At 33.4% G+C, this 15,820-nt stretch overlaps 1 protein-coding gene across 8 annotated transcripts in view; it reads right to left on the bottom strand.

The window, feature by feature from the left end:
• Positions 1-15,820, bottom strand: part of GABRG2 (gamma-aminobutyric acid type A receptor subunit gamma2) — a 96,201-nt gene that overhangs the window by 60,280 nt on the left and 20,101 nt on the right. For all 8 annotated transcript variants that reach the window (XM_073995198.1, XM_073995199.1, XM_073995200.1 and 5 more), the window contains exons 2-3: positions 3,094-3,245; positions 1,511-1,578 (exon numbers count right to left, since the gene is read on the bottom strand). In XM_073995198.1, the coding sequence (XP_073851299.1) occupies positions 1,511-1,552 (42 nt within the window). In that variant the 5' untranslated portion in view covers positions 1,553-1,578; positions 3,094-3,245. The remainder of the gene's footprint in view (positions 1-1,510; positions 1,579-3,093; positions 3,246-15,820) is intronic.

The following is a 15,820-nucleotide window of genomic DNA, read 5'->3' as shown; positions in this document are numbered from 1 at the left end:
CCCATATTAAAATGGGGATCATAAAGAACCTAACTGGGTAGGCTGTGTTAGGATAGAAAAAGGATCAACAAAAGGTCCTTTGCATCATGCCTGGCAGAGAACAAACACCCAAGAAGAGGTTTTTTTTCACTATTTACTTGTAATGTTCTTTTCTCTAAACAAGATGAAATTAACAATTAAAAATAATTTCTAATACTGTGCTAATCTCTATTACAAAATGCATTCTTAAATGCTATAGTGACAAATTACTGTAATTATTTCCATCAAGTATACATATCACTAAACTGGAGAGTGCTTTACTTCAGTAAAAGAAAAGCAGGTATGGTGTGAAATTCAGACCATTAGGCCTGAGTCTTTTGTCTCATTCACATTGTTCTGTTTTCTTTCCTTGCACCACCTCCCATTGGGTGTCATTGTGATTAGCTACATTTCTACCCCAGAAAGCCATTCTACGCCTTGTTCACTATTTAGTTTCCTTTTTACAGTCTACAAGTAATGAGGAAAGAACCTGTTTTATGAAATCCTTTGTCAACCAATTAGTGATGTGCCCATAGAAAGAATAATTAATTAATTTATATTCTGCATTTTGGCAAGAAAAGCCATGAATAAAAAACTTTGAGTCTTAAAACTAATATTTCACAATCTTTGATCCTAGAACAGTTCTGGGGACTGTTATTCCTAAAACAAGAAAGTTCTGCATTTAAATAAACTATCTATGTAGCTTCTAATTCTTAGATATTTATAATTTATTTCAGAACTCTAAATATTCTGAGAATTATGGCTATAAAGAAGTTAGAATTTGTTTAATGATTAAACAAGCAAACTTATTAGCTTGGAGTATGCAGGTGATGGTATATCACCTCAAGTGGCATATTAATCTCTTTTCTGACTTAGCAGAGCATCTTTATTGCTAGTTTCGTAAAAATGGTTTTAAAGTTATAGTATCACTATATTATATCATATATAATATTGTATAATATAGAATATTATATTACATTATGTTATGTTGTACTTCATTCTGCTCTACTCTATTTTATGTTCTCTATTATATGATATTTTGGACTTCAGTCTAGTTTTGTATTTCACATTTGGGTAGAAAGTGTTACATAAGAACAGAATTACATTTATTATTACATCGGACACACTATTTTATCTGAGAAACATTTCTGATTTGAACAAAACTATCGATATTCTAATAAGTATTTGAGTACTATATCCTATTTTGTAGTCAGTAGCACTTGGCAAGTAAACACCGATTGATGAATTTCAACAGCATAGCGTGTTTACACAAATTAATTATATATATAATCCTACTTAATTCTCATAACAAAAATAGTTAACATTTAGTTATCTTCATATTACAAGAAAAAAAGGATCTAGATGACTCTCTTTCACTTCTAAAGTTTTAAACTTAAACTTTTTACTGGCATGTTTCTTGCTATTTCCATGACATCGCATTTTCTCTCAACATGCTAATAAAATAGACAAAGAATTTTACTTGGAAACTCACCATATTGATAGCATTCACTGGACCAATGCTATTCACATACATGTCTGTGTGAATTAATGTTGGTTTCACTGCAAAGAGAAACATAGAAATGTGTGCACATAGACAGGTGCAAGATTTTAATGTTTTAATCTTTGTTTTCTAGAATAGATTTATTTAGCTACATTAGAAGTAATTTATTCTCAACTAATTTGGTACCAGTTACTAATTCACCACATTTGAATAACTATTTTGTTTTCAAAGAAATATCTTTTTTAAGCATGCACATGCAATAAGCACGCATAGTAGAGTTTTGAAACCAATTATCCTTTTAAAACTAACATAAAAATGAATAAATTAGAAAATGCTTCTCTTAGCTTTTCTCCATCTTTCTCTCAGATATTGTGAATTTTACCATGTTTCTTTCAAGCTCTGAAATTGACTTGAGCATGTCCCTGACTTGACCCATATAGAAAAATAATTGCTTAATAACTCAGAAAAAAATAAGCATTCAGAACATGAAGTGAACATAAAGAGCAAACTGGTAATATAAATTGGTTTTGGATCACAGTTCCCTGTTGATTCCTTTAATTACCACATTATCCTCACACACTTTTCACCAACACAAAATTAATCTTCCTTGATGATTTATTGTACACTGTGATACCACAGATAATATGAGAAAACCATATGGAAACCCATTACATACCTATTTGTCAGAGAAGACTGATATTAAAAATCTGTAGTATAATATCCATGACTAAATGCATGGTCCCCATTTTTATTTAACGTTTAATGAACAACAAGAGCATTAGTCTCTTCTTTATTTTTTTCCTTGAAAGTGTCATGTCCTAACTCACTGTGGTGGACTGAAGTGTCTATCACTGGCATTCACATTCTTGCCTTCTCCTGGGTGAGGCTATTCCTCCACCTCTCAACTTTGGGCTGGATCATCTGATTGGCTTTAGCTAATAGTATATATATAAAAGTGAATGTACCAGTGCTAGGCCTAAACATTCAGCCTCATGAGATTCTACTTACTCTCTGGCTGTTTTCTACTACTATGAGAAGGGTTATCCTAGCTAGGCACTGGTCCCAGGAGTAGAACGAGGAACATGCACAGTACAGTTCCCCTAAATAAGCAGTTCCAGCCTGCTTTAGCCTAGATTAGTATATCTCTCAGGGGGGTATTACATAAATGTTTATTGTCATATGTCATTGAGATTTTCTGGTTGTTTGTTACACAAAAACAGATAAACAACCTATCCACTCTTTACTATTATTGACTTGTTTGATTTGTTTATGTTGCTTCATAAAGGGGTCATTGCTTTTTTTTCTACAATTTCTGTCTGAAATATCTAGGAATATTTGAATTTCTAACTCTAGCTCTCAAGCTTCACTTGAAAATAATATTTCTTCATTTTGAATTTATTGACACTCCTCCCACTCCTAGGCCGGAATGCTATTTAATCACTACTTTTACAACATATAAAAAAGTATAATTTAAATCTTCCTTGCTCTTGAACTACACTGATGGTTTTTTTCTAACAAAGTAGACATGTTTATGTGCTCCTATCTATAGCACAACACAAAAGACTTTAACAAACCTCCTATATCAGGCCGAAGTTTATTGTCATATCCTTCCAGCAGGTTGTTTAAGATGACAGTGACATCACCCTCAGGAACTTTTGGAGTCAAGACCCATGTTTTGTTAGAAGCATAATCTTCATAGTCATCATCAGATTTTTGGCTAGTGAAGCTAAGAAAAAAACATATTGGTCAAAAACATATAGATTATACTCAAGTTGACTTTTATCCACAGACCACCAGTGGAAAAGAAGAAATAAAGCAGGATTAAAGCAATGTTTAAACTGAAAAGTCTCACTTGAGGGTTATTCTAATTAAACTGCATAGATGGAGACTAAATGTATTCAAGTGCACACTTCAGGTTTTCAGAATTCTTTGCCCTCCCATGTACAAATAAACCATGTTTTGCCAGTTACTTTTACTTTTCCCATATTTGATATTCTTTCTGCCTACTTCCCAGTCTCCTGAAGGAATTATAAGGAAACTATTTGTGTGAAAGTGATGGTTAAATGACCATACGTAGTCTAAGAATTCAGGTATAATGTCTCCTCTTTCCTCCTTTGAAGAGTTCACTTGCCTCAACTTATTAATGAAAGTAAGAGACTGATAATTAGATTCCCTCCCGCGAACTGCCAGACCTGCCTCTCCCCACCAACTTGAACACTAAGGAGAGAGCTCAGTCTCTCTGCCTTTGCTTCCTCCACGGTGTGTTTATGTGTATTTTTTCCCCTCACTAGCACTGAAGGCAAGGGCAGTTCTTTTATCTTTGGTTGTTAAGAACCCGGTACTATGAAGAAAAATGTGGTTACAGACTTTAAACCACCCTTTATCATGGCAAATATTTCTAAGCTGGAAACTCATACCAATGGTTAATATACTACAGTCATAGAAATGAAATGACCTGTTATAACTGATCAAAAAGCCACACAATGTTCTTTGATTGTATTCGCTATACCCAAACCTATCAGAAACCCCTTCAGCAACTGGGCTGGAAGCCACCTGAGAATGACTCTGGAAGGGGATTGGAATTCCTATAGCTTGCCAATCCCCCTCACCCCAGCCCCAGGGCAACCCCGCCAAGAGGATGATATTTTCCAGATCCAGAGGCAATGCACACCCTTGCAAAATCTGCCATTTTCATTTTTATCAGCACCGAATGAATATTGGTTACTTTTGTAGTTTAGAGTAAAATTTTTTAAAAAATACAAACTTAAAATACAACATTTCCTACCCCTGCCCCCATCTTTACCTTATTTTACTAAGCATATAGTATAGAATGAATTTTGTCAGCTATGACGTAATTGCCACATTTACCTTGAATAAATAAATGTATATATTCATATATTCTTAAGCCAGATTTATCACCTTTCTTCAATCATACTCAGTCATCAAGTATATATACATGCACAAGGTAGTTAAATATACATAGCTATGTGTGTATGTATGTGTGTACACATGAATGCACATATGTTTTATATACTTCGTATATATAGATCTTGATGACTAAATATTGCAGAAGATGATTATGTGATTAATCTGATTTGAAAGTAAGGATAGAGGATGAAGTCTTAAGAGCAATTACTGTCATGGGTCAACTTAGTGATTACAGTAACCTCTTTTTTTCATTCCTTTAAAGTTTTATGACTAGGAAACATCATGAAAATATATCTGCAAAAGGCCTAACATACTGTGTCTTACATCTTGCACTTTAGTGAGCATAGGAAGTTTAAAGGAGCATTAATTTCACACAGTGCCCATAGTGGGTATAATGGGCTGGGCAATGCTTCCGTCAGCTCTCAGAGAGAAAAGCCTCCATGCAAGCAGAGGCCAGTGTGCTGCTAGAAAAAAAAAAAAAAAAAAATCCCTCTTGGGCCTCAATTCATCATTTCTCCAGAGCACTGCTGAACTCTGCCTAATAAAACTTTAATCCTCTGACCCAAATCTTCCTGGTTTAGGGAAAGAAAAAAAAAAGTAATTTTCAAATCCCTCCAATAACTCTTGAGAAAAGAATATGGTTGGTTCGTCAGATACCATAATAGAATTTATTACAGTTTAAATTGTTCATGCAAAACTGCCTTTTCAAAAAATCTATCTCATTCTCTCTCTCTCTCTCTCCTCTCTCTCTCTGTCTCTCTCTCTCAGGTCTATAAGACACATGCACCCTATTAATTTTTCTTCAAGAAAAGGGGATATGTACTAAATTGTTTGATGTGTTTGTTTATGACACCTCCCATGCCAACAAATAAATGAGTCAAGTATAATGGTGTTGTGTTACCGTCATTACTACTATCTGGCAGACCAGGAGGGAAAATACGTAAAGTGAAAAGATAAGGGATACTTTTTTAGAAGTAAGACTATTTCCAGAATTGCTCCAACAATTCCCTCAGAGTCATCACCTAGTTTTGTTCACACTTCAGGATGTCTACTTAGCCATCGAGAGGTAAAATAGAGTACTTAAGAGTATATATTTGGGAATCAGGAAATGCTAGTTCTGCTTTCTGGATTCTTGTCTTGCCTGACACTTACTGTTAATGACTTTGGGGAAGTTATTTAACCTTGCTAAGCCTCAAAGTTTTCATCTTTAAAATAGGTTTAATATTCGTTTTCATATTACATTCTTGTGTAAGGTTAAGACAATGCTTAAGTGCTTAGCACAGTGCCTGACACACAGTACTGAAAATAAGTCCATGACAATTACTATATTATTAATGAATCAGTAGCATAATTCATTAATAATGGAACAAATATTATTATAAACATTATATTAATCATTTTATAAAGTGACCACTGATAGATTTATAACACCAGCTCCAAACATGTACCAAAACCCTACATCTACATATGCTGCTTCAAGACTTTTAATACAATATGGGTTGAGGAGAACTAAAAAAAAAGTTTGTCAGGAAGAAAAATAATGGTGTCTACATTATAAATAAATAAAGTTATTCTTTTCCACAGTTTTTCCAGCTGAGGTCTAAATTAAAGGAGCTGATGCATAATCTGGGATTGTTTCCAGATTTGTCTTTAAGAAAGGAACTCCTTTTATTAAAGTTATGCTTTTTCTTTCTCTAGAGTGCTTTGGACATAAAAACCTCTGCATTCACAGGTAGGCTATCTAGGAGTAATGAAGTCTTACCATCAGATGAGACATTCTGTGGAATTGTAGGCTCCATAAGAATGTCTGGGCAGAAACAGATTGATAATGATTTGAGGAATTCACTCAACAGTTGAGTGGGTAGAGAGCAAACATATTTGAACTTCTGGTTAAAGGTACTTACCTACATGGAACGGCCTTTAGAAGTTATTACTCCTCCTGGTACCACATAATTAAAAATATATTCTTACAGACTAAAATAACTGAAATTAAACTTATCCTTCAATTAGCTAACCATAATAAAAACATTTTTGTCATCTGAGTGATAGTTTCTGAGTGATAGTGTCAGAAAAGAATGTGAAGTTTTCATCTTTGAAAACATTCAGAAAAATGGTTAGAAAATCACCTTATTGAGAGCCTGGGGCCACAGCAGCAACATCGCCTGGGAGCTTGCCAGAAATGCAGAGCTTTGGGACCCACTCAGACCCTGGAATCAGAATTGCTATTTGAACAAGTTTCACAAATGATTCATATGCATATTAATATTTGAGGATCTCAGTTATAGAGTGGTTGTGTCAGGGGCACATATTCCTGGCTCTGTGTGTATGTGTATGTGTATGAGTATGTGTACGTGTATATGTACTTGTATGTGTACATGTATGTGTATGTGTTGGGGTGGGATTTTTTAAAATAAAAATTCTCAGGTTCCTGCTTTAGATCTAAATCTGAATCTCCATGTTGTATATTAGATTATTCATTTTTATTCTCATCATTACAGTTTTATGCATAATTTGAATTTAGGCATGATTACAAACATGAATTCATACTTGTAATTAGAAGTAAAAATCAATCCTATTTAGAAGAACAAAAGTGGCTTATAAAACACAACAAATACTGCATGCAGATTGTTCAACGAGAGGTTGCTGACAATTTAACAAGATTCTAGACATTTTAATTTTGGTACATATTCTGGATGTTTGCCATTGTGAAGATTAGTCATGCAGTTTCTGGAATTTTAAATTTCCACCTAGGTATTTCAGATTTCTATATATTTAATAAAGCTCTCAGTTTATGGGTAGAGGAGGAAAATCTAGTCATTGCCCAGGATAGTAGAACAGCAAATATTTGGATGAGAAATAAAGGCATTTGTCTGCTTGTTCAGATGTCTTTAAATCTATTGGTGTTTGACATAATAAAGACTGAATATATATTTATCCTTCTCTAACGCAGGTAAGTAGTTGAATTTTAAAAATTGATTATTTGTATTCTTAAACTATTTTTATATTTTTAGTGTTTCCTTCTTTCATAACGTTGGTTTCACTAATATTTGTTTGGTACAATTTTTGGTTTACTTTTTTATAAGTGCAATGAGTTCATATGCAAATTATTTTATAGGTCAAAATAAATCTCTCAAGACATACACACAGGAAAATGATACCTTTGACCGTTTCTAATAAAAATCCCCATGCATTGGATTTTCTGCTCCATTGTCACCTCTAAATTGTGAATATCCACTACTTATATCTCATAAATCTCTATTCCTTCCTTTACCACATGCACAGGGACTCATTGCTACTCCAGATTCCCATGAGACTGTAGATTCCACTGGGAAACCCATGCCCCAAAAGTATCATTAATACAGGAATCTCTTGTTCCCTACATCATCATGTTAACTGAGAGTTAACTGAGTTCTGAAAATCAGGCCAAACTCCAGAATCTTTGCATGTAACTGTCCTTTCTGCCTTCAACCTTTCCTTTGCTCCACTCCTCAATCTACTACTTAGCATGTTTCAATAAAAGCATCTAATCATAGAGACCATTTCTGACTATCTTATCTACATTTCTTGCCCACCCACCCATCATCTGTTCTACCAGGAGATTGTTTCATAGAATTTATCACAATGTGCATTTACTGACTTGTTTATTATCTGCCTTCATTACTAAACTATAAATTTCATGAGTGTATGCTCAATGAAGATTTTTGGAAATGATTTTTTTGCTCACCAGTTTTCCTCAGAGAAGTAATAGTATTAAAAATATTCGCTATGTTCTAGGTATAACCTTAATAAAGATTTCACATACATTATCTCACTTAATCCTCAAAACACTGATATTCTTGTAATTATTCCTGTTTTACAGATAAAGAAGCACTGTTACAATCACAATTGTCACTTTAGTTGGCCAAAACTAAACACTGAACCATTATTCTTCATGACTTTGAGAAAGAAATTAAGACCAAATAATCTACAGCTATACATTCATTAAACAATAAGATCATCCAAAATAAATGATTGTTCCAGTTCATTTTCCCTTAGGACAATACATTGGTTGATGCCTGAGTCCAATAAAAGACATGATGCCTTTAGCACAAAGTTAATAACTTTCAGATTTCATAAACTTGCCACTGCAGATACCAATGATTTGATCTCACCACACTGAGGAATAAAAGCAAAGCTTGCAATTTAACATAATGGATGTGATCACTTGCCTCATTTAAACTCTTTCCTCTGCTTGGAAAGCAATGCATATAACAGAGACAAGACACACATATAAGCTAGTTCAGTTTAAAGGATGTCCTTCAGCCACTGCAAAAGGTGGAGTTTGGTAAACAGTGTAGGAACAGGCAGAGTAGGTGAGTGTACATCCTCAGAAGGCAAAGGGAACTCAGTACATGATCGTGGTAAGGGGGACTCCACGCGGTACTATCCGGGAGGACTGGCTACTCTTTAGAGACATAGTGGTGTTCAATGGACAGGGCTATTGGGGTGCTAGTTGCTTCTTCATATAGGTCTTTCAATGGCCTGTGGGATTTTATTCCTCTCAGTGAGGACATGCAAATTCCCTGTACAAAACCTATTCAGAGGGTGTTCTATGCATAAGTGGGTACACGTGAGTGTGTACATGCAAAGAGGGTAGAATTAGGGCAGGAAAGTAAACCATTCAGCTAACAAATTGTCCTACTTAAAATGTCTTTCTCACCTCACATCCTGTTTAATTTTTTTGATATTAGGCTAACAGCTGTTGGTGTGTTTGGCTGAATCAATTATCAGACACTTAGTTTGCAATATACAAAATGCAAATTGTTTACTTTATTAACAGCCACAAATGATGCATATCAAATAAATGTCTGTGGGATTTTATTAGCTAAGATGAATTTGATTGTAAGTATCACAGCATTCAAACTAAATTGGGAGACACTAACAGGTATAATTTTAAATCCTAAGGTAAGATGAGCTTCTGGGAGTTTCGACTCAGTTCCTTAACTATGTATTCAAAACCTTAGATTTTTTTTCTATCTCTCTCTTCTATCCTCCATGGTGTCAACTTCAACCCAAAGAAGGATCTATGTGGTCACAAGATTCTGGCAACAACTTTTCACCTCTATGCTTCTTTGTACGTATCCACAAAAACAGAGAGATAGACTTTTCCAAAAGCTCTCTCTAAAAGAGGGAAAGAGTCACTTTTCTAAAAGCCCTCCCAAAAGCCCCCTGTTTTTTAATATCACTAGCCTAAATGAGATCAGACACATTACACTGATATCAGTGGCTAGAGAATGAGAAAATGATAAATATTTAACCTTCATTATATAAATCTACTACTAGCATAAAATATGAAAACAGCTTCCCCAAAAGCACATGAGTTTCACAGATACCAAATTAAAACTGTGATAGTTCAGAAGGTGAGGAGGAAAAATGTGGAGAGGCAGTGACTACACTCGTTGTGGAGAGTAGAACAGAAATAAATAATCAATGTCAGGTTACATTCTGAAATTATCATTATCATTTATTTTCTATGGATTACACCTCCCTATCATAGTTTACTGTTTTTATTCTTTGCTTCAACCCTTCTTAAATAAAAGGGAAAAGATGTAGAGTAAATAGGACTCTATACCGCTAAAGGGAAAATATTTTGGCATTATCTGCTAATAATGAACATTTTGTGGATTCTATAACCCAGAAATTTAATCTCTTGATTATTTCCAAAAGAAAATGCATTAACACATCTGCTTAAAGACATGTACAAGAAAATACACAGTTGCATTATTTGTCACATACGGGAAAAAATAGAACTCAAATCAACAGTAAAATTGATAAATAAAATAAGGCTTGTACACATAATGAAATATTGTACAACAGTTCATATTTGTGAAACATTGCTACATGCAGCAAAATAAATTTGAAAAATGAAAATCTGAGCAAAAGATGTCTGGACATTTATATACATGGACAAATATGCAATACTTCTGTTACATAAAATTTAATGACAAGAAAAATTACCGGTAGTGCTCAAAGTCAGGACAGCCGTTATTTGAGGTAAGAGAAATAGGACAGAAATTAGGAAGCAAAGAAGACGTTTTCTGGGGCATTGGCAATATTTTATTCTCAGACATAGTTGGTAACTACATGGGTTTTTATTTCAGTGTTTGATAATGCATTGAGTTATATTTTAATCTTCCATGCTTTTTATACATTAATACTTCTTAAGAAAACAAACTAATCAAGTTTAGCTATGAAGGTTAAAAGCAGAGCATTAAGCACCTAAGGACAAGAACTGCTTCTGTCTTCAAAGGTGTTGTTTTCTAAAACTTTTTAAGTGTCTGGCCTTTGGCAAGGCACCCAATGAATAGTTTTCGAAACATGAGTATTCATTTTTTAAAAGAAGATTCAGTATTTGTGGAAATCAACTTAGTAAGTAGCTCACTCTCTTTATATATGTGCCCATGTAACAATTAGAGTTAATACTAAAAGGAGCTGCCTATATAAATCGCTATTGTGTGGTTGCCCTATTGCTCTCTTCATCAAGTGCTGATGATTCTCTGCACGGGAAAACTCGAATGACATATGTTTAAAACATTTTTTAAACTGTAATGAAACAAAGCATGCACGAGTATGTTTATTGCAGCACTATTCACAATGGCAAAGACATGGAATCAACCTAAATGTCCATCAGTGATAGACTGGATTAAAAAAAATGTGGTACATCTACACCATGGAAGAGTATGCAGCCATAAAAAAACAATGAGATCATGTCCTTCGCAGGGACCTGAATGGAGCTGGAGGCCATGATCCTTATGAAATTAACACGGGAACAGAAAAGCAAATACCGCATATTCTTACTTATAAGTGGGAGCTAAACAATGAGGACACATGAACAAATAGAGAGGAGCAACACGCACGGGGGCCTCTGAGTGTGAAGGCTAGGAGGAAGGAGAGGATCAGGAAAAATAACTGATGGGCACTAGGCTTAATACCTGCGTGATGAAATAATCTGTACAACAAACCCCCATAACACAAGTTTACCTATGTAAGAAACCTGCATTTGTACCTACCGCTGAACTCAAAATAAAAGTTTTTTAAAAAGTAAAAAAAAAAGAAAAGAAAAAAAAGTATTAAAAAAAAAAGAAACAAAGCCAAAGTTAACACAAGAACAAATCCTAAAGTCACGTCAACTGTCCATGGCTGCTGGGTAGGACAGAAAGAAAAATGTGCATGCTAAATTGTGGTTAGAAAGAAATGTAGACAAATGATTATTAAACTGGAATATTTCTCATTTATCTCTTTATAAAGCATTCAGTAGAATTATTTACAACACGTTAAAAATAGTATTTTCACTTTCTCATTCGTGTATACCTTGCTACAGAATAAAAGCTACGATGACTTTGTTCTACTTAATATATGTACAAGGAAGCTCACAGTTGCATTGTCACATACAGAAATAAATAACATTCAAATCAGCAGTAAAATGGGTAAATAAAATATGGCACGTACATATAATGAAATACTGTACAACAATGCAAATTTGTGAAATATCGCTACATACAAAAATATTGACAGCCTCATAATCTGCATGACCTTGGGAAAACTGGGACAGCTTTTCTTGCACACTACACACTAACGTGGAAGATTTTAAAGGCAGTAACCTGAAGTGGGTTCATAAATATGTTGGTCTCATGCAGCAATTTTTTATCAGATGGTAGAACTTACACACTATACTTGTCTTGTTATTGGACTATAATGATAACATGGTGACAAAGTCAATGTAATAAAGAAGGCTTCCACTCCTTCACTCCAGAAACACACATAGATTGCATTTCTTGCCATGTTCTATGAAAATCCAAGACCAATTTTAATCAGAGAAGATATGCAAACCATAAAAGAGAAGGACGTAATTATTTACCCTCAGGAAATATATCAAGCAAGAAATACTTTGTATTTCTTCATTTATATGATGACTAATACATTATAAATATACAAGGTGCGGCAAATACTGAATTTTCAAAATAGGACATAGGTTAGTCATTCTTAACCCTGGCTGTGTGTTAATATTAAGTGGAGGGTTTAAAGAAATGCCAGTGCTGAACTCCTACCTCTTATACTGATTTAATTGGTCTCCATGAGACCAAGACTTTGGTATTCAACTAATTCTAAGGTGCAGCCGTAATTAAGAGCTACTGCAAGATAGTGTGACAGAACAACCTGGACTTTCTTTTCTTAGAGTAAATAATTACTTTGGTAACTGCTTTAGGTAAGCCAGATGTCACTTGCTATATTGCTTCATGGTAAACCAAAAATTCAAAATAGCATCATCCTCAATATTTTTGGGCTATTAAGATAGCCCTGTATTAGCATTTCCTAAAGCTTGGGACACCTGCTGTAGTACACAGACAATTTTAATTAAGTGTCACATAGGTATGGTATTAAAAGATATTGAAACATATAATTAGAAAGTTTTTCCCTTTTACATTTTCTTTCAGCATATCTAATTATATTGAGGGCAAAGTCTCGGTTTATTTCTAATTTATCTTTAGCCACTCTTTTCAATTTGCTAATCTGCCTTCTAAAGAGAGCAACAGCAAGCTTGGGATATCTGGGAGACCAAATACATAATTAAAATTTGATAACATTGTTCTAGTATCATTGAATTTACTTTGCTGTTGTTTCTAATATGAAAAGTGACACTGATTTCCAGTTTGTATTGTTTTATTAAATGCATTAAATAAAATAATCTTACTAAAAACTACTTTGTTTTATGAAAAAAGTTCAGTCATAAATGATCGTGTATTACTTAGATGTGGCAGAAAACATTGAATTTGGGAAACAGTGACTTACAGATTTAGATTTCTTGATCCTTCACTAAACGGCTTATATTTGAGACTCTTTTTTGAAAACAGTTGCAGATGGAAAGAAGTACAAAGTATAATGCTGATATCAAAACACTCCTTATCTATTTAAGGAGACAAATACCTGAACAGCTAGAAAAACAACAACGCTTAAATAACAATGCAAGACAATACCAAAAACGTTCTCACATTGTAGAACACGACTTAACTCTGTCTTCAGCACCTCCAACTTGACATTGAGGTTATTTCTATCAATGGTTTTTTTGCATTCACTTTCGAATCTCAATTTATGTGGGTAAGAAGAAAATTTTCTTCTAGAATACAAAATATTTTGAGGAACTGATAAAACTTTTGATTCTTCCTCTAGCAAAAATGTTCATATATATAAACATGAATAATTTTTTAAATATTTGCAAGGAGTCCACAGATGGATAGGAGATTTTCTGTGCACTTTCACGTGACACATGAACAAAAGATTAAACTGTCTCAGATTTAGAATCATTTAAAGGTCACTGAGAACAAGTGTATGAAAATGAAGGCTGGTTCCATATTTAGGCAGATATTCAAATGTATCAAATGTATTTGAAAATTCATATTGTTCTATGGTGACAGGAAATGAAATATTCCAATTTTATTTTCATGTTTAGATGTTTGAAATGATAAAGCAAAATTTTTCAGATAGTTGATTAAATTTTCATTTTCATACACTAGTTTTAACAACACATATGCATACATCTGAATGACCATAATTCTGGAAATTTTTCTTATTCATCTTTCTTATACTTTTCTGTTTGTTTCTTTCTTTTCTAAAATTGTGCTAAAACTTTATTTTCAGATTCAAGGTAAACAAATACCAAAACTGTCCTCGTGGTCAGGGCCAGTTCTAGAAGACTACTACTAAGTTTTCATTGACTCTTTATAGATAAAATATTTTCTCAAAATCAAGGTTTTATTGTTCACTTTAAAAGTTAATCAAGTCATTTCTTACCCTTATCTTTTAGTCTTGTTGTTAGTACTGTTCTTGTTCCTCTTTCCTCCTACTCTCGTTATATAAATAGCTTATTTTTATCTCTATATAATATGAATTTACATAACTAGGAATTATGAATACTCCAGATTATAGAAATTTGTGTTCATTCACTCGTTTGTGTTTATTCACAGACATCTCTTATGAGCTAAGCACTATTCTTAGCACTTAGAATTATTACTTTTTTTAAAAGTTCCATATTCAGAGTGAACAAATTAGTTCTTCATGAACCCATTTTGGAAAGTCCAAAATTACATTTGTTCCTGGAATTCTGGAACAATACAAAAAAATCCCCAATGAAATTTGAAAACATCCTAACTTCACCCCAATTTTAAGCATGTGTTAAGTCAGAAAGGTTTATATAATAGAAGAGGGCTGTTTGTGTAATTTACAGATTTACAAGTTTAAATCTTTTAACACACAATAAGGCTAAAAGCCTTAAATTATTATGAATTCATATTAGAAAATGAGAGTGCCTTAATGAAATAACAAGATAAGTTACCGTCTTTGCTGGCAGTATATTACCATCTTTTACACACGGCTGCAACACTAATGTGCATTTTGTAAAATTAGGCTTTTATAGAATCCATACTTCTTCCCCCATCTTCCCTATTATTACTTTCTCTAGTCTTTCTAACATCATCAGGTACATAATCACCAGTAGTATCAAAGCAGAACACATAACCATTGAAAAGTTCATAATTAATTCAATCAAGAATGTACTCTCAAGGAAAAAAAAAACTCCATTTTGTCTAGAAAACTGAACGTGATCATTTTTATGTAAGTGTTTCTGGAAAAAAAAAACTTAGCTAGACAGTCACTGTGTTTTAAAATCTGGTATTCTGTAAGATAAGTTTTTAATTATCCCATGTAAATATTTAGGAGTGGAATTACTGTGTAATATATTAAGTGTGTGTTTAACCTTATAAGAAATTTCAAAACTGTTTTTCTGAGTAGCTATACCATTTTCATTCACACTAGCTATGTAGTTCGAGTTGCTTGACATCCTCACCACACTTGGTCTTGCCAGAGTGGTTTTTATTTTGCCCATTCTAATAGATGTGTGGTGATATCATATTATGATTTTAATTTGCATTTGTCTAACAGGTAAAGGCTAATGATGTTGAACCTCTTTTCTTGTGCTTATTTGACACCTCGACAACTTAGATGAATCTCAAAAGTATTATGCTAAATGAACTGTACGTGTCTCTAATTATACTCTTGAAAGAAAAATCTTCAATGATGAATAACAGATCAGTTTCAAGGAGTAAAGGATTTGTTGTTGTTGTTGTTGTTTGCTTTTGTTTTGTTCTTGTGAGTACCATAAGTACCACTCAAACCAAGAATACTGATTGGATGATGCTTATGGTACTTGAGAGAACTAATATATGTGTTAAAATGTATGTAAGTATACACTAAGAGGTCAATTATGCTGTATGATAACTTAAAAATACAATTATTATTCTGTAATCATCATTAAACTTTAAAAAATATTCTCTGCCATTA

This window comes from Macaca fascicularis, chromosome 6, assembly GCF_037993035.2.
Source record: "Macaca fascicularis isolate 582-1 chromosome 6, T2T-MFA8v1.1".
In the NCBI taxonomy this organism is placed as follows: domain Eukaryota; kingdom Metazoa; phylum Chordata; class Mammalia; order Primates; family Cercopithecidae; genus Macaca; species Macaca fascicularis.
The sequence above is the reverse complement of the archived record's forward strand: the minus strand, read 5'-3'. Positions and strand labels throughout refer to the sequence as shown.